The sequence below is a fragment of the Nylanderia fulva genome, unplaced genomic scaffold (assembly GCF_048542155.1).
Source record: "Nylanderia fulva isolate GAGA-0341 unplaced genomic scaffold, ASM4854215v1 Scaffold14, whole genome shotgun sequence".
NCBI classification, from domain to species: Eukaryota; Metazoa; Arthropoda; class Insecta; order Hymenoptera; family Formicidae; genus Nylanderia; species Nylanderia fulva.
In genome coordinates this window covers 2,045,753-2,066,398 of record NW_028189622.1, presented here as the reverse complement: position 1 = coordinate 2,066,398, position 20,646 = coordinate 2,045,753, and the positions used below count along the sequence as shown (strand labels likewise).

General features: G+C 40.4%; 1 protein-coding gene across 1 annotated transcript; it reads left to right on the top strand.

The window, feature by feature from the left end:
* Positions 1–1,450: 1,450 nt before the first annotated feature.
* On the top strand, positions 1,451–19,984 carry Wnt10 (Wnt oncogene analog 10). Its single transcript, XM_029300760.2, has 4 exons — positions 1,451–2,597; positions 10,827–11,074; positions 16,294–16,577; positions 18,518–19,984. The coding sequence occupies exons 1-4, from the start codon at positions 2,491–2,493 to the stop codon at positions 19,055–19,057; spliced, it is 1,179 nt and encodes a 392-aa protein (XP_029156593.1). The 5' UTR covers positions 1,451–2,490; the 3' UTR covers positions 19,058–19,984.
* Positions 19,985–20,646: the final 662 nt, after the last annotated feature.

The window sequence follows — 20,646 nt, the reverse complement described above, 5'->3', positions numbered from 1 at the left end:
AATATTAATGATTAATGTATAGAAATAATGGTATTGAACCAGTTAAGTAATTCAAAAACTTCTTTTATATATTGCTCTTCTAGTTTCTTTTCACAAATGTTGATTTTTTAATCAAAAATTTAGAATCGAAAAATTTCTCTTTTCTCGCCGAAAATCACATGAAAAATAAATAACAATAAAAATAATAAAGTAAAAAATACAATGTGCGTTATAGAATAGCATACACTTATGAATCACGAGAGATGATAAAATATAAATAAAAATTAATATTGTATATTTTGCGTTAGAACAAACACACCCCGAAATTCAGATTGCTGATGTCAGCGTGTACCTGTTGGGGTTTATCTGAGTGACCAAGGGAAAACACTTTCAGACAATTTTTCAAGAATGGGTCGCCCCAAAAGTGGAAAAAACCGAGGATGGGAAAGGCAAAGGGAAAAAGAGAGATGTATAGAATGCGAGAGCTTAGATATGGTGTATGCATTTCATCTTTCTCTTTCTCGCACGCTTGCTATCTCCGCTATTTTTCCTTTTCACGGTCCCTCTCGACATCACGTCGTCCTCGTCCGAGCCAAGTCGGTCTCTGTCCGTACCTCTTCGTCTCTCACATCGAATCTCGGGGTAGTGGCCGATGGTGGTGGTAGTCGTGGTCCGGATGGTGGTGGTTATGGTGGGGGGGTAGTTGGTTCCTTCGTGCCTATACTGCTCCCTATCTCCTTTCTCTCCCTATGGGAGAGCGAGGAGAGCCCCCGTAGCCGCGCACTGCGCACCGAGTTCATCATAGACAGAGCGATCTCCCTGACAGCTCCTCGTCGGTCTTGAACAGAGGTGGAATCGTCCAGATTCTGTCCATCTCTCCGGTTCTACGGTAGCGTGTCAGCGTACGAAAAAGAGGAAAGTATAACGGGGATAACGAAAGTGTGCGATCTTCTTGAGTTCCTCGATCGAGCAGCTGCTCTTCTCGATCATCACATATATATATACGATCGTATATTGTGCTTCTTGACGTTTCCAAAATTTCCTATCATTTCCCAATGCCTCATTTGTGATTTCTCGACAACCTCGATCTTTGATCTCGTACTTTTCGAGACTTCGGCGAGAATCTTGTTCGCACCACCAACGCGATCTTCGCTTTTAGAGTCCCTCGAAGAGGATCAGACCTCTTGTCTTTCCCTTATATCCCCCATCCGCTCTTCAACGTCTTTCTCTTCCGCAATCCTCAAAGCCTCGCCTGGTTCTGTCATCATCGTCACACCGTGCGTGACGATCGCGGGAAGTTTGCTATTCAACTGTTTGCACGAGCTGAGCGAAAGATAGGTGCGGTTGCGAGGGAAAGAGGAAGGCAGAGGAAGCCACGGTGGAAGAGGAAGAAGCGGTGGTTGAGGAGAAAGAGGAAGAAGACCTGTAGCTGAGAGGCGGGGAAGGGGGAAGATTGTGATGGTCCGTGTGTGGGAGGAGTAGGAGGATCCGGAGGGCGACTTTTCTTTTATTTGAGCTTGACACTTCGCCGCGAGCGCACACACACCGGAAGTGCCGAATGAGACGTCAAGCTCTCCTATCTATCTCTTTCCGCCTAACGAGTCGAGAAATTGAGAGAAAGCGATAGAAGGCGAAGGGACGACAGGATGTCACTGGATCTTCGATTAGATTTCGCCGAGAAAGGTGTCGTGATCCGCGACTTCGCGGTGCAGCAAATCGGATAAAGAGATCGTTCGGAGGCGAGTTATGCCGAAGTCCTTCTCCAGCGCCGAAGAGAATGCCAAAGACAGAAAGAACAGAGCTGGTGCGACAAAGACTTTAGTGATAGTGACCTCATCGTATACCTCGACGAAGTCTGGATCTACGCTAGAGCAGAATATCAACCCTCAGTATTTCCCTTCGAAAGAGATAAGTATATCTAACAATATTTGAGCAAAAAAAATTGCCTCGATAAACGCAACGGAGACCCCTTTAATGAGAGAACGTACGCGTAAGTGGTGCATCAAAGGATAGTGGAGCATCATTACCAGACGAACGAGTCACAAGAAGAAAGGTGATTACACGTCTACGGATCTCGTCATCGAGCAAGCCTGCCGAGATTGAAGCGCGTAGGCACTCGATGAATCGCCCGATCGCCGCGGAATATTATTGTCTCGGGGTGGTTTTCGAAACGAACCCTCGAAGCGGCGAAACTGGGAGTTCTCGAATCGCACGGAACGTCAAAGGAGAAGCGCCGGTGCCCGGGGCGAGTCCTCGACGCGTGCCAGGCTGCTGATCACAGGCACCGCAGCGAAAAGAGTAGGAGAGGGACCGGAGAATACGGGCAAAGAAAGAGAAAGGCGGACGAGAAAGAGAGAAAGAGGGAGGCAAGAACGGGAGCAACTTCAGCATCATCTCGAGCGAGGGGTCCTTCCGTTCGGGTGCTAGGGGTGTGCAGCCCTGGACGAAGGGTCGCACTCGACTCTTTTAAAGTGGGCAAAGAAGAGGAGACGTCCTCGGGGCGATGACAGGATGCCTCCAACTCGTACAGGACGCGCATACAACAGACCGCCGTCCAGGATCGCCACGAGAATCGGCCCCGTTGTCGCTCTTCTGCTGATTCTGTTCGAGCATCGTTGGTAACTATCATCGCGATCTCTTAATAATCACGTGTTGAACCCCTTGCACTTTTTTTTTTTTTTTTAATATGTTTCAAGTACGATTTGTACGATCGCGACAGTTGGAATGAAAACTGTGAGCACGTGTGAATATTTCACATCGTTCGTGTCTTTAAACATTTATATATTTAAATTATTTATATTCGTTATTTAATCTCGTAAAAAGAGAAAGCGAAAGAATGGTATTGCGTGTGTGAATTGATAATATAAATTCCTAATCGTAAATTATAAATAATAATATATAGTCCAGAAATTTTGTATTTTCCAAATTAAATATTTGTTGCAATTAGCGAAGTAAAATGCGACAAATTTATCCAACGCTCTGTTATAGATATATAGAATCTTTTGATATATTAAAACTTCATTAATATTCAAAAATAAAAACAATTTTTCACATTCATGAAAAACTATAGTAAATTCAATACTGACATCGACAGATTTAATTTTACCCTAAAAATAAGATGTAATCGAGTAATATATTTTTTATGCACCTTAGGTATACAAGATTCCCAATATGTAAATTTTGTTCATTTAAATTTCACAAATTAGAATATAGGCGCCGTACAAAACAAACTGTTGTACGTATCAAATTTATAAGGTGATCGCATAATCGTTCTTAGATTATGCGCGTTAGCTTATACATATTCATTATTCCCTACGTGTTCGTTCACCATCATCATCATCGCCAATTTATTTTCGCTTAAACGTTTTATCTATTCTTCCTCGTGATTGACCAGCGATACACGATTTCTCTCATCCTCTTCATTCTCCCCCTTTTTCTCCCCCTTCACACTTCACACTTCATCGTCGCCGCGAATACTCTTCCGGGGAGAAGGTCGTATTCTCGTACTTGTTCGATCCACGCGATACTCCGACGCGCCGCGATGCACCATAATGCAGACGTCAAAACGTCACTCTCAGCTGGCTTTATTCGTCCGCTGCGACGGAGCGCTTCAAATCGCGAAGTCGTTCACGAAATTCACGTCCCGCGCGAAGGTATACGAATAAGGTACACCGAAGGGCACGACAATGTCGCGGGACAACCGAGGAGAAGCTGCGACGAGAGCGGCCGTGTCTAATCTCGACGAGAGAAATTTACGAGCGCGGTAGCAAGAGACCGACTTCTTCCACGTCTTTTTCCGCGGCGCGTCTTCTTCTGTGTGTTCCTGACTCCACGGAGCCACTCTCTTAGTCTCCTCTGCGGAAAGAATCCATCAATAGCGCGCGCTCCTCGTCGACCCGGCGGTCGTATCGACGGTTCCATAGAGATGCACAATGACGAAGTGCAAATAGGCCGCTCCAACCGAGGCTCCGTATCGCGAAGAATGGATCCCGCTGCGATCTTTATTATAGCTTTTCGATCGTAATACTTATCGCGCCTTGTGTGTTCCGGGATTGCCTCAAACGACTTCTTTTTTTCTTTTTGCGAAAAGCACACCGGTGGGTCGGTTTTGTGACAATGCGCGTTGAAAGGGATCGCTTTAATTGTTTAAATAGACCTACTGACAATTTGAGACAGGTGTATATACGTATCCATGCGAATACACATTTTCAAAGAGGATTATTATTTGTTACTTAAAAAATGCAAACATGAAAATTGCATATTCTCTCTTTTTGGCAAATATTTTATAGGTATTCAATAATATTAGGTAATATCTTTTCTCTTATTTAACACTCGAGAGAATTTCTCTTTTTCTCTCTCTCTCTTTCGTCATTAAGTCATCACATCGATAAAAAAAGATCGCTGCGTTGGTAAAACTTACAGAGCTGTCAATCAGGCGCACTGTAGTCGTAAAATCCGGTATCGCGCGTATAAAAGTGTCAAGTAATAAATTTTATAATCGCAGGGTTTCGTGATAATAATAACGTTTCTCGTTTGTCGTCGTCCGGCGAGGTATCGTACCCGATAATCATCAATGATTCGCCACAAGTTCTCGAAATATATACACACGAACGACTCTTCGTCAAAAGGCTCTTCTCTGAGACTCACGCGTTGCTTCTTGTAAATAATTACGCCTAGCATCCGGGAACGGAACGTGTGTGAGTAGATTCACGCATATTCACGTATACTTACACGTGACAGACTTGCAGGACGGCATTGAATTACGCTTTTGATGATATAATAGTCAATAAACTGGTTCGTGCGCGCACAACACGCATCCTCAACGTTTCGACACGTATGTGCACACAATTTTCCCTGACATATATTGTGATTCTTACGCTGATTCACGCATCGCGAATAAATCAGCGTAAAAGTAATGACAGAATTTAGTGTGTAGAAGCTACGTGTACTTTAAACTAGTCGATAAAATCCATTTAAACATTGAAATATTTCTGAATATTTTTGCTGTCAAAACAGAAGGAAATAATTATTTCCTCGTATAATTAATATTGTTTTAATTAACAGGTTTTCTCATGGTGAATTTAATAAGCTAAATAAATTGAATATTAATTTTTCTCACGACTAATTAAACAATCGAAATTAGACAAAGAAATACGCGAATATATATTAATTGAAAACAGAAAGAAATTCGATCAAATCGATAAAACCTTAAAGACACTGTTTTCAAGTAGCATACTTATGATCAGAATCGGAAGAGATTTCTGAATCATTCTGAAAGAGAGATCTTCCGGATGTGCGGTAACTTGTGATGAATGGATAAGTGCGACTTATGATTTCTCAGATGTGATATTATTTTCAAGAAATTGATATTCTTAAGGGAAAGAAATATATAAACGGAAACTAAAGATTTATTAACAAAAGATTTCGCGATGCGAAATATTTTACGAAAGATTGAATTGACGAACTAAAGAAGAATCCTGTTTTATCGCAAAGTTACAGGTCGCCGTAACTTACGCGTTAGATACCATCTGCAGAACGTAATTCGCAGACTATCGCATTCCTTACAATGTACTCGCCGCGAAATCGATTTACTCTCGTAAAGATCGAGGGAAGAGCGAGGCACCTCGATATCTACCGCAGGTATTCTCGTGAGTCGGATCGTGAAAAAAAGCAAGTTCTCTTTCTCTCTCTCTCTCTCTCTCTCTTTTTCTTTCCACTAGGTATATCCCATTAGATGTGAAATTCCGTGCCGTGTTCCCCTCTCTCATCTCCGCGAGCAGAAACCGGAACGGGGTTAAATAAAATACGTACATCTCTCTCCCTTCCCGCGTCGTCGCCATCTTGGATTCTTGTGCGATCCCTTGGATTATTGCAAAAATGCGGGACACGCGCTCGCGTATCTCGTCTCCGATTTGCCCAGCGGGTTCCCATGAGATCGAGCGTCCGAAGCGAAATGGAATTATAACGGCCGCTAAAAGCGCAATGTCAAGCGTTTGCGCAAGAAATCGCGTTTACATCATCTCGTTACTTCATTTCGAAATATAGCATCGGATGAACGTATTTCTAATTTCTAATTGATGATATATCGTGTCATATTTATACATGATCAATCTTCATTTATTTGACGTTAACTCTTATAACATCAGTTCCACATATGACAGCATCTATCTTTTTGATCGAATTTTTTAATAAAGTTTGACAAAGTATACTGAGAAAAATATTTGTGTGAAATTACATGATTGTGCTGGGTTTTTTACCCAGCATAATCATGCAATATTGCTACCCATATGAAACATTACAGATTATATGTAATTTCATATAAAATATATTCTTATATATATTTTCAAGATTAAAATTATTCCACTGAACATGGAAATGTTATAAAATAATGTTATAAATAAAATAGATAAATGCTTATAAAATAAGGTTCTAATATAAAGTAAAAATACTAAATTTCAAATTACAAGTGATTTTTGCATAAAATAGTAATTTTACCTATATTTTACATATATTTTTATATAATATGTATTTAATATGTATTTTTACTTAAAAAAATTACAGTGATAATTAAGTAATTTTTTTCAAGTTTTGAACAAGTAATTTCCATGTAAAAGTACATGAATTTTTTCAGTGTATTATAAAAAAATCACCACCCATTTTTAATACATATGTCGAGAGATGTACGACCAAGAAATGATCCTTTCGATAGAATAAACATATATATGTATAACATATAGTTTGGAGTAATTGCTACCGATAGTAAAGCGATTAGTAAACCAAGTTTTGCACTCTCTTATTATGATTGCGCAATCATTATAAGGGATGAAACGATCGCTTCACATATCCGTACCTTAATCGCAAAGTGAGACGCATGCAGAAGCGAAGAAGGGAAGCCGAAAATGCGCGCGCGCAAGAGGTAGCAGAAAAGAATCTCTTGATACAATCCGACTTCCTCCGCAGGTACACGGTGTCTTCCGTAATTTGTTGAAGAAGTTAAGATCATTAATCTGCTTTCGGTAGATCATCAATAGCGCGAAAGATAGCGAGGCTGCAACGGTGTACCGGTAATGGGAGCTCTCAATAACCCCACGACCCTAAAACCCCACCTCTTCCACACCGTCGTTTCTTTTCCCACACACCGTAGTATCTCCATAGGGCCTTTCTTCCCTTTTCTTCTTATTATCACCCATTCGCCCCGTCCTCGCCTTCGCTGTCGTCGATTTTTTCTTCGTCTTGCGCCTCTTTCTTCGTTCGCGCTATTCGGGTGCTATACGCAGCTTTTACTTTAGAAGAAGCTCGTCCGCTAATTTGTACCCGCAGATAACCGAGCGACCCACGGAGAGCCTTGCACCCGTGACATCTCGCAGGACCCTCCGAGGGTCCCTTCAAGAAAAATAAAATCAACCGCTCCGGAGGCGCTACGAGCAGATTAATGATCGTGAAGGCGATCTTTTCGCGCTGTTGGCCAATCTTGCGAGTTCCATGATCGTCGATAGGAATTGTTGATATATTCACGTGTTAACGACTTACGTTAATTTTCATAAAATTATTGGCTTTACTGACTGAGCGCATCGCAGGCAATTTTTCACTTTTGCTGCACTTAATTTGTGCCATCCCGAATAAATCGCTACAAAGAGAAGAGAGAGAGAGAGAAATGCTTAATTTTAAAATCATATTTTTAGCTGCAATATTATCCAGATAATCAATCAAAAATGCGCGTCTTCAATATAATTCTTAATAATTCTGTTCTTTTATTAGACTTATATCAAAACCATTTTATTTAGAAAAATTAAAGGATTAGAATTCGTATAAGAGAAAATGACGTACCCCCCGGAAAAGCAAGGCATTAACTCAACAATTCGATAGATAAGGGTTTATAGCTCATATTTACTAACTGTAAATATATCCGGCAAACTACTAAAAAGGCTGTAAAAAATCCTCAAAATACGATCGCCTAGAATTTTGATAGAGAATGCGGTAACAGGGAATGACGACTCTGTTGGTCTCGCAGCGACAAACGAACGAAAGGAACCCTCCTATCTCTTTCTTTCGATAGACCGACGCGCGTTTCGACTCACGCACGCACGCACGCTTCTGTCGTTTCTTTTCTCCACCTCGAAATTAATTAACACCCGGTACGCTACGGCGCGGTATTACGATACGCGACCATTAGGCAGCAGCCGTCACTTAAGATAGCGCTTTAAGAGCTCCTCTGCCAAGAGATGGATGCCGTTATCGCGACCAAGCAGGGGATGAATATCCCCCTTCGTGCAGAGCGCGCTGTATGGCAGAAACAGACGGCAAGATAGAAACGGTTTTACATCGGCTCTTTGAAAGCATTCGCACCTCTTGACCTCGGCCTCGTAAAGACGAAGGAAAGCGGACGCCCGTGAGCAACGCACGCGTGCGCAAAAGTGCGCGCTGTGCAGCCGCGCAAGGCCCAGACCGCGATTAGTGCTGCATCGTATACAGATTCGGAGATGCAGCCGGCTCCGATTCTCCGATACTTCCGTACGAGCGTCTCCGTTAGGCGAGAGTTTCTATCTGTCCGAGCAAAATTTTGAAATCGCCATTTACAGAGAAGGGTCGATCCTACTTTATCAATTTAATAATATCAATTGCAAAGAATTGTATTATTGGGGATATAGAGCGTCTTATCGAAGTATAAATAGAAATTAAAAATTATGCAACCGCATTATGTTTTTAATTTCTAGTTCTATTTGGATAAAATTCTATATATGTCTTAACGATACACATACAAAGAATTTTCTTGTAGAATTTACCCTGAAAGAAAAAAATTATAGTAATTGTGAGATAATATATATGATATTGGAAGAATTTTATAAGAGTTTCTCTGATTAATATTTACCACAATAAAAATATTAATATCTATCACAATGAGATATAAAATATGTTCGACTTATTTTACTATGCACATAGTAAAATTTATTATGTACATATTAATATTTTTTATTATGGTAAATATTAATCACACAAAGAAACTTAAAAAATTCTTCTATCATATTGTCCTATAATTACAATTTTCAGGATAAATTCTACGAGAAAATTCTTTCCGTGTATATTCAAAATTTCTTTAATTAATATTCAAATAAAAATAAAATATAATCAACATCTCAATTTTAAATGGTAATTCCTAAATTTACTCGAACAGATAGAAACTCTCGCCTAATGGAAACGCTAATTATTTGCAAAATTATATTTATTATCAGTCCAAAATTGTCACGTTCAAAAATATAATTCTATATTATTGTTCTATAGGTATATAATTCGATTCGTAAATCGAAAACAAAACTGCTAATTAACCGCGAATGAGTTATTTCAGAGAGTACATCAATAAATAATGGTTTATTCTTTCCCTGCTCTCCCTAAAATATTCATTGTAAAATATCGATGCTTTCTACTATCAAAATTGTCACGTTCTAAAATATATAATTCTATATTATTGTTCTATATATAATTCGATTCGTAAATCGAAAGCAAAATTGCTAATCAATCGAATGAGTTATTTCAGAGAGTATATAAATAAATAATAGTTTAATCTTCCCCTGCTCTTCCTGAAATATTAATTGTGAAATATCGAAAATGTTTCCTACTATCTCAGTACCAGTAATCATCCATAGTGCAATTGCTTGCGCACCGTTATCTGCGAAGAACTCAACGATAATCAGTTTCGCGAGTTTAACCAGGTGGCGAGCTTGACCGGCTGCTCCCGTGCTTCCGCACGTCGTCACTAATTACACTCGACACATGCTAAACTAATATGTACGTTCGCAACCGGGAAGAGAAATAACGGCGATGAAAAGACTAGGATGCGAGTTCTAACTTGGCGGTAAATACTTACAGCTTATTACACATTTTTTTCTTCTTCGTTAATTTCTCATGAGATACTGTAATTTTCTCAACATTTGACGATAGGGAAGCAGCAGTAAATATTCAATTATACAAGTCATGTATAGTCAAAGAATTTCTCGCATTAAAATTAATATTGGAGATTTCGTGAAAATCCCTCCGGACACACGTGATAGAACAGATAGTGATTTATGACACGCAAAGCAATTTCTCTTCCGTGAAATATTCCGAGAAAGGCGTGAAGGGAGTTAACCAACGTTTTTCACATGTTGCATGTCCGCGCGCGTATCTGATAATCGAAAGAATGATCAGAGTCGCGAAGATCGAGAAAAAGTAGTGTATACCTTTAATAAACGTCTGATCCACGCGTGATGCGCGATCGGGAATTCGATAACCGGGAACGAGAAGGGACGAAAGCATTAAGGGAACTGTGAAAGAAGATCATGCCATATCGTGAACACGTGGAATGCCTTCAGCTAGATTCCCCGAAGCCAAAATCACTCAAATCGATCGAATCAGCGACCGCTCCCGTGGGAAAATCATTCGCCTCGCTATTCGAAACTTGCGATTTAAATCGAACGACGGAATTAATTGCGCGCGTCCGTCGTTAACGATTTTATCAGCCGTAACAGAGGCTCGTTGAAAAGCGTAAAAGCTCCATTTACTCTTTTTACACTTTCATACCGCGTTCAATGGCGACATTTTACGAGGATTCTTGTGCATTTTTACGTGAGAAACCTGAAACAGCGTTCCTCAAGGTACACCCTTTGTGATTTCTCTATCAAGAATATAGAAGTCGTAAAATATCATACTTATTTCGCCATACATCTTCCAGCTCGTCTGATCTCGATAAAAAAAAGAGCGAAGCTCATTTGACGTATTTAATCACGACACGGTCTATTATCCTTAATCGTAACCACTTATGACGATCGAAGAAATGAGCGATGAATCGATTAATATTTCTCTATCTTTTTCAGCGCAGTTAGCCTAATGAGCAATTCCGTGGATGATTGGAACGACAGCGTCGTCTGTAACGGCATACCGGGACTGACGAAGGAGCAACGCGAGCTCTGCCACGGAAATCCCGATGTTACCGTAGCCGCGACGAAGGGCCTGCAAATGGCCATATCCGAGTGTCAGCATCAATTCATGTGGCACAGGTGGAATTGCTCGTCCCTCACACCCAGCAGTAGAATTCAACAGAGCAGCGTCCTTCTTCAACGAGGTACCGAGAATACTTAAGGAGCGAAATTATCTGATCAGATCTGAACTCGTGATTAATAAGCTGTCGGCTTGCTAATGGCGAATTAATGTTTCCTGGATCATTAAATTCGTCTCGGCTCGCGCTATAAATACAAATGAACGAAACGTATAAGACTCCATTAAAGAACTGAAATGACTGGTAAAATTATGTGAAAAACAGTACGAAAGCAGCCGAAAGTTTTTACCGTGTGTATCGCAGATCTCTCGAAACAATGTAGTTTCAGGGACGAAGTTCTTAAGTAATTTTTTCGAAGTAAAATTAAATCATTCTGCAATCTTTATAAAAGAAAATTAATCTATCTTGATCAGATAAAGCAAACTATTCAAATAATCTATTTGTTACACGAAGAAAATACATTACATTATATAAAATTTATTTTCTGTTAGAGATATGGTGACAAATCGGTCCGACTGGAAAATTTGATTCGATGATATTTCGCGTTTACGGGAACGAAAGTTCTCTCGTGTAATCGCCAGATAAACGTGTTTCTCGAGGGAATAATACAAAGTGGAATCTTTTACGACGACGGGAGAGGTGACACGAAGCGCCCGCGTTTTCTTAAATCAAAGCGCACACGGCGGCAGACTCCGAAAACCTGTCCCAATTCCATAAGAAGACCCTGCGGTCGGCCTATTCCGGTGTGACATATAAATTCGTCGTGGCGCGTACGTGCGCCGAAAGAGGAAACATATATCGTGTCGGACGAATGCGCGAGAGCGCGACATCGGGCGCACCTGACTTGAAAGCTTAAGCTCGTTCGGGGGCCCGCATCCCGTCCGGCCTCTCGTTATCTGCCTCCGTGGATCGGTACGCCTTTTTTTGCCCGCGAGACGGGAGGAGGTGTCGATTCCACGACTTTTTCAAGAGTTATGTAAAGCGACCCGTCCTGACCGATCGTGGAATCCTAACGAGATACCTTCGACTATACTTACTCCGATGAATTTCATTCCCTTTCTCTCTGCGAATATTTCGCCTCCGTTCCCATCAAATTCATTCTCCGCGGTTCCCTTTTCATGCGATGGAGAAATAAAGAGTATAAGATAAGAGAAATATAAGTACATATTTGATCATTAATTTTTGAATTTCTTTATCGTAAAAGATACGTTGTCTTTCGTCGGACAAAATTCTACGAATATTTCCCTTATATCTTATGTGTGCAATATGTATGTTTAATCGCTGCATGAATAAGATACACCATTCCGCGGAGAAATCCCAAATGATCGCATCAATCGCACGGATATTCGTGATGACAAAAACCGCCCTTACATTCGTGGTCCCATTGCGGGACCAAGGCACGCGAAAAAGGTCCAATTCATCGATTATCCGTAACATCGGCAACAACCGGTCGGTCGTTATTAGATTTTGGCTCTCGAGTCAGAGGGCAGTAGCTTCCGAGAAAAGCGCGTACCTCACCGTCCATCGAGCAACAGCCGTCCTCTTATTTAAGGTGGCCAGGTGGAGAGAGAGACCGTCTGCGAGAAATCCACCGTGTCAAATTCGGGTCCCCGGGCATCTCGACAAGAGCCCGTTTGTAGCTAAATCACTCGGACACGGTCCTCTTGCCCTCTCGTTGCTCTCAATGCGGTCCTGCTTTCCCTCTCTCTCGCCACCTCCCCCTGGCTTTTCTCGCCTAATGTCACGATTTCGTCGGGTTTCGGCAAAACGACTTAATGTATTATGAAAAGTACACGGAATCGATCTTCGACCGTTCCAACCGGACTCGTTGAGGCCCACACAAGAAGTTCGGACCGGATCGCTGCAACGATGCTCCGCGACGACAGGATTTATAGCTATAAATATGGAAACGCCTAAAACGTCGAAATGAAAGCTCTTTCTTCTATTTCTCAGACCATTGACTCTCACTCTTTGACCCTTCGAGTAGCGGATTCCGACGACGAAGGATTCCATAAAAATCACCTCAAACGTGATATATGTAGAACTCGTTAAGAAACATCGTTAAGAAGCGAAGACGAAGGTTATAGCCTGAATGATGAATATATACACACACATACACATATATGCACATATCTCCTGTATTTTATAATAATTAAAAAACGGCCGAGCATCTACATAAATAATAACTATTCACTCGAATTATAGTTCTATTAATCGAGCAAACCCATTACAACGAATCTGCGGCTTACACAGTTTTATTTCAAATCTATGAAGGGTACATTCTCTTGAGCGTGCAAGATTTATCAAATCATTTAAACAGCTATACGAACCAACACCTTCTCTGTAATAAGATATTAACGAATAATAGTATAGCAATATGTAGTAACAGCTTTCAATTATCTATATTATCTCCCTACACTTATACATTATTATATATACTGATTTATATAACTGTAATTTTCATAAAAGATTTAAATCTAATATATATAATTCTAAAATATTTTTATTCAGATATTTTGTTTAATTAAAATTTAAACATTATGTTTAAAAATATTATATACATATATACACAGAGCAATTTTTTTAGAACTTACTCTGAAAATCATGATAATCGTGAGACAATATGATATTGGAAGAATTTTCGAAGAGTTTCTCTGATTAATATTTACTACAATAAAACATATATTAATATGTACATAGTAAAATTAATCAAACATTTTTATTTCTTATTGTGGTAGATATTTTTTCAAGAAGATTCAACAAGATTCTCTACGTATACATGCATGTATATAATATTTTTATACATAATATTCAAAGTTCAAAAGAGAGAGTAAATAATAACATCTGCAAAAATACTTAAGAAATTTATACATTTTAAAACTTTATTAAATCTTATAAAACTTACAATTATCAATCTACACACATATAATATATACTCGTAACAGTTCGAAAGCAATGTGGAGCTAATAAAAGAGAGAAGCATAAAGGAAGGGCTTGTCGTTAATCGAACGGATTCGTCGAACCCGTTTGATTTGTGTCTCCTGACTATCCGTTCCCGAAGGACACTCGTCGTATTCTTGCTGGGACCCCCCGGTCGCTATCTATTGAGTTATCTAAATAGAGATTCGGGCCTGACACGTGCGCGAGAGTAGCGCAGGACCTGCGCTACCATCCGTCACTACGTCGCTACGTCAAGACCTCTACACGACGAGACGAGGCGAAGGAAACAGAGATCGCTGCGCGTTCCGCAGGATTCCTTCTTCTACCTCGGATTCTCCGCTGTCCCTGGGAGGAGAGACGTACAGCTCTTCGCGGAGGATTTATTATGCGCTCCCTCCGTCCTTTTCGCTGTCGGGAAACAGCGACGGTCTCGCGGCACGGTAGCTATCTGCATTATAAAACAGCCATTGCTGCCAATAGCCGTATATAGCGAAAACTCTCAACCACCCCTCCCATCGTGTAATACCATATAAAGAATCTCCCTTGTCTCACGCGAACGAGCATTTCTTGGCGTGCAACTTAACGTCCTTGGCGAGTCGCGATATCGAGTTGGATGGTACGCGCCGAAAATTGGTGGGTCCACCCTGCAGTTCTCATCCCCGACATTTCTATCGGTTCGGGGAATCTCAGAAAAAATCGGCCAGCTGTCCGATTGCCTTCTGCATTACACGATTAAACAGATTCATTCTGTCGGGTGATCTAGTGTAGCAGAGTTGACAGCGATTCCGAAAAGATTCTTCGTTGTTGTAAACAAAATTTCGAACCGATACGATCGAAAGAAATCAATCTGCTCTGTCTCAAATTTTGTTAATGTCATAATTTTTCATAAATATACAAATATGTATAATATTCTCGAATAATGCATCTTTCAACTCGGAAAGAGTCGAGGAAAGAAGAGAACCTCAATACTATTCTCGACGCGATCGCGTTCGCGATTTCCGTTGAATCGGGCGAGAAATCGCGATTTATTCGAACTCTCGCGGAGTTTGGATCGTATCGTTTCTCGAAGGGAGGAGGAGCACCCCGTCGCGAAATCGTTTATATTATACATGCGGACATGTGGATGTGCTCGACGGCCGCCGCTGCTGATGGCCGCGCTTTGTTTTGACGGACGGCTGAATAATCTACCTCTGAACCGCGCCTTGATGGCTGTCTGTCTGTCGCATCCCAAACTCCGCTACCGAAGTCCCTTCTACGGAAGCTCCTCCGGTGTCCCGCTGCTTCATGATCGTTGTCTTTACCCGCGATAGAGCGCGAGTCTTGCGTATGTTATCCGCGTCGTGTCCGCGTCGGTGTCGCTGACGACGGATAGCAATTTGCTAACGGAGACAACTGTCTTTCTCGAATACCTTCGCATCTCGAATTACCTGTCGAGCTACCTGCTCCTCCATTCGTATCGAAAGATCGACGCACAATACATTAAATAAGTTTATATTATCCATTTGTTATAGCAAACTCAGGGTGTCCAGCAGACTCGCAATGAACAAAATTCCCTGGCTTTTTCAGATTTTCCAAGACCAGAAATTAATTTTTTCCCTGACGTTTTAGTATTATTTTTTCCAAATATATAATTTACATATATGATAAATCAATTAAATGTTAAATCATGAAATCCTTGAGATATTTTTGTCAACAATGAAAAGGTTCGGAAGTTAAAACAAAAATTTAAATCAATTGTACAATCTGCATTATGTACGATAATCGAAACAAACATGTCACTATAAACTATTTAAATAATCACCTTTTTTATTTATATTATATCAAATTTTTTAGTTTTGTCTCTATCAAACACGTTGAAATAAAACAACACGACGATGAAAATATAAATTAACGAACACGCTGTAGATGAATTAATTTTTAATACAGAAGATTAAGGTGCTGGGAGTCAAGGAAAAGTTTATATTTATTGTAATAAAAAATTTCAAATTATTAAGACAAATGTAGAATAATGTGAAAAAATCCAGAAGAATAGTAAAATTTCCTGACTTTTTCCCTAACAATTCCAGATTTATCAAATTCCCTGACAATGCCCAATTTTCCAGATTTCCCTGACCGCTAGACACCCTGGAACTCAATTTGAGAAAATTTACAATCATTTGTTGACATCCCGATATTTATTTCTAAAAAAAAAAATAGAGAGAATTGCGCAAGAGAACATACTTTATACATATAATTTTATTATGTTAGAATCGAGAAATTGAGAAAGAGGGTTGATTCGCCTTTTGACACTCCCGTCGAAACACGAATGAAAGGTCAATGGTGAACCGATCGTCGACCTGTTACAGGTTACAGGGAAACTGCATTTGCGTACGCGATCTCGGCCGCTGGCGTGGCTCATAACGTGGCTCGTGCCTGCAGCATGGGTCGCCTACTTTCCTGCGGCTGCGATTCTTCGAATTACAAGGGTAAAACTCCGGTGAATGCCAGAGGCGTTCAATGGAAGTGGGGTGGCTGCTCTCACAATCTCGACTACGGCATGGAGTTCTCGAGACAGTTCCTAGACACGCGGGAGAAAAGCGGCGACATACAGTCTACGGTGAATCTACACAATAATCAAGCCGGTCGTTTGGTAAGTGCTACCCTCGTAATCCCTGACGTCGCTCAATTCCCTTATTATGAGCGTATTCATTAACGAATAGAGAAGGAAGAAATATTACGTGCCTCCTATATTATTATATTTATATTTTCAAAAATGAGAAATATATTTTATTTTATTTTTTTTTTTAGAAATATGAATTAATATTTCCTAATGTAATCTTTAAAAATTTATATAATAGATAATTTTTTTTAATTTGATATAAACCCTCGTAATATGTAATTCATATATATATATAAGTTTAAAAAATGCATTATATACGCATATGTAAACGCATCTCTTCTGACATAGCTCGTGTATTTAAATTAAAAAAAAAAATGCTGATTAAATTAATCAAAGTACCTCGCTTCAACCCTATACTCATATCTTTCGCGTAAAGTTTCTTCTAGCTTTATGCTCCGCTTAATATATCAATTTTGCTCCGGATTCTACGCAGGCAAACATCGAGCGAACGTATCGATAAAAAAAGCCGAACTGCATTTTTTAAAAATAAAGATTGCAAACTCTCGTCTTTTTATAACAAGCTTGGTACATACGCGCAGTATCCCACGATAAATTTAATATACGCCATCTTAAATCTTGAAGCAGACGCGCGCGCAAGAAATGTACCGTTAAAGGGCCGAGTGGAGAGGAAGCGAATTCGCAATCGCGTGCCGGGTCCGTCTGCGAATAATGTAGCTCGCACGCCGTCTTGCGTGGGTCCGTGAGAGATCTCCGAATTATCCTGCGCGCGATTCTCCTCTCCTCGTTCTCCTTTCTACCTCCCTTTTCGCCGGCTTTTACTTTTTAGCGGTCCTTCTCTTCCTTTCCTCCTCCGTGATAAAAGAACGGAAAAAAAAAAAAAAAAAAAAAAAAACAAGAGGGAGAAAGAGGAATGGAGAAAGGTATATGGGAGAAGAGAGGGGGAGGAAGAAAGTAAGGGAGAACAACAGAGAGAGAGAGAGAGAGAGAGAGAAAGGCTCCTCCTCTCTCCTCCATAGATCTCTCCACGCTCGCTCTCTCGCCTCGACGTTATTAAGACGAAGCCTCGGGCTGGACCACCCAGCCGTAGACTCATTAACTGTTTTGTACGCGACACCTCTTTGTTTAAAAGAAACTAAGCCCTCCTCTCTCCCTTCTTCCCTCTTTTCTCCCTTCCTCTTGACCACCCTGCGCATCCGTGCGACTCGTACCTGTTTGTACAGCGTGTTAGAACCGGAGTTTTTCAGACGATGTCGTAAGACGGTACGGGCATCGCGAATAACGCAATCTGAAGAGGAAGGATTCGATTCTGCCCTCCCTGAACGAAAAAGAAATCGCGGCAGACGTAAATGAAAAAGACGACAGACCGTTTTGTACAAAGTCAATCGACGTGGAAGCGGCTTCTTTGCGCTACTTTGTCACTCGGGGCCACCAAGGCATGTCTGATCGCGCCTTCTTTTGTACATGGATTGTTTTGTGAATTCTTATATCAATTTTCATTTAAATTTCACTCGACCGAAGTATGAAATTTTTCTACACAACGAGCGACCCTTCTAAGTCCCTTCTTCAAATCTTATATTTTTCAACACGTATTTTCGTAGATCTTATATGAATTTAATTAATATAAAAAATATACGGAAATAATTATAATAATTTTAATTAATATAATTTAGCTTATTTAATGTCTTCACCTTTTAATTATTTTGATATATAACAAAATAATGTTTAGTTGAAAGGCCTAAGCCTTTCAACTAAACATTATTTTGTTATATATCAAAATAATTAAAAGGTGAAGACATTAAATAAATTGTCTAAACAAATGAACAAATTTTTTTCAGCGTTAATCTTTATATTCGATTTGCATTCGACGTTCGACGTAAATAAAGTATCTCGCGCGATCACAAATATTAATATTTCGATTAATCCCGACGAACATTGCGCCACAATTGCAGGCAGTGGCGAACAACATGCAGGTACGCTGCAAGTGCCACGGGATGTCCGGTTCGTGCGAGCTAAAGACCTGCTGGAGGGTCACGCCGGACTTCCGGATGGTCGGGAAGGCCCTGAAGGATCGCTACCGGAACGCCGTGCTGGTGACGCAGAGCAATCTGGGCAGCGTGACGCCGTCTGTCAGAGCTCGAGGATCGCGTCGAAGGCGGCCCGATGGCCGGCACAGGCAGAGGAAGCATCGCGATCACGGCGGTTCCGGCCGCAAGAGAAAACCCCGGGACCTCGGCAAGCAGCTCTTCTACTATCAGAAGTCGCCCAACTTTTGCGAACGGGACCCGACGGCCGACATCGCCGGCACCGCCGGTCGCAGGTGCAACAAGACCAGCGCCGGCGGTGACGGATGCGCGAATTTGTGCTGCGGCAGGGGCTACAACGTCGTACGGCAACGGCGAACGGAGCGATGCAAGTGCAAGTTTCACTGGTGCTGCTTCGTCCAGTGTCAGAACTGCACGGTGGAGGAATGGATCACGGTTTGCAAATAGGACGCGAGAGGAGCAAGCGACAGTCAAAGACTGATACAGATTTTTCTTCCTCTTTTCGTTTCCGCGAAGATGGTCAACGTCTCGCACAGTTCGAGAATGATTATAGGAGAAGAAATTAACTCCGGGGATTTTCTCGTCGTCCCAAGAATCGATCGAGGGACGTATTTAAGTCGAGAGAGGATTCAATAATATAGGGTTCTTATTGAAATCGGGATTAACAGGCACAAGTTTCTCCTGGGCAATCGTAATGTAGGAGCAGATATCTCCCTGCTACCTTTGGATCTCCGTGAACGTATTAGAAAGGTAATAATCTTTATTAGTAAAATTAAATCCAATTTCTAGGGGAGAGATGGAAAACCTTTGAATGCGATAGTAATTCGATCTTCGACTTCATTCGTCGTCGTTTGAAATTACGCAGCCTTTCGTCTTAATTCTCATTGCCGAAATAGAATGGCGCAGATTTTGTATGTTATCGAAGAGTCTAAACTCAAATTTCGCATTAGTGTTTTTTGATGTAACAAGAAACTGACTGACAGAAATTGTACTCTACTTAACGCCCATTACGGAAATTATACTTTAATATATATCGTCAATCATCTGCGAATTTTACTAATTGTAAGCGTATCGAAGAAATGTCGATCGCAGAGATCTAATCGCATTATATATAAGAGAATTTGCGCAAGTAATATATATTATATATTACTCCGTAATGCGGCGTAAATAATATAAAATAATTCGTAGGTTAAGCGAACCTATAATTTATTTATATATCTAATGACGCTATCTATTTAATTGATATTTAATTTTACCTACGTGAACTGTAACACCTCCAACACAGTATTATTAGACAAGACGCGTGTTCGACGGACATGATTGTTATACAACTTAACAATGCGCGCGTACAATAAAAAGAGTTCCTTCAAATTATATCTCCATCGTATTTCATTGTCAGGCGTTTTGTAAATATTATATTATAATATAAGTATTAATTCGATCAACTTTTTATATTCTCAAAGATATTTTTAGAATTTCATTTTGAATATCTCGCTCGAATCAGAGAAGTATATTAGCGATCCCCTTTTCTAGCGATCATCGTCATGAATTACTGCGCATTAAGACCTTGGAAAGATCTATGCTAATCCTATCTTTACCGAGAAAAAAAAAGCGCATTTGAATCGAGCCGCGGAGTTTCTAGCAATCAACGTTAATTATCTTACTCGCGCGCGTGACTTCTGTCTGGTCTAGCAATACATTTGCGCTACTGCTGCTACCGATAACGCTGCGCATAATATCGATTAATAAATGCCAGGCTTAAAGATCATGTAAAAATATGAAATTAAATTTTTCGAATTAGGTAAATGTGTGTAAAAAAAATATTAAGAAATCGTCTTCATAATATTTACGTACCATCATTAAAAAATTACATATATATCAATATGTAATTATTACGTTATGATACCGATACCGTATGAATGTCGTTCTTTAATATGAGTCGTCAATAATCTGAAGTGTGACCGATACAAGTTTCACGTATTGTACGATTGACAATTCTTTTTCTCTGACAATTGTGAAAAAAAGCGTGAAAGAGA

Excerpts from the sequence above, each read along its gene's own strand:
- Wnt10 (XM_029300760.2), top strand. The coding sequence starts at position 2,491 with ATGCCTCCAACTCGTACAGGACGCGCATACAACAGACCGCCGTCCAGG. Across the intron at positions 2,598-10,826 it reads ATTCTGTTCGAGCATCGTTG|CGCAGTTAGCCTAATGAGCA; the intron begins GTAACTATCATC and ends TATCTTTTTCAG. Across the intron at positions 16,578-18,517 it reads ATAATCAAGCCGGTCGTTTG|GCAGTGGCGAACAACATGCA; the intron begins GTAAGTGCTACC and ends CCACAATTGCAG.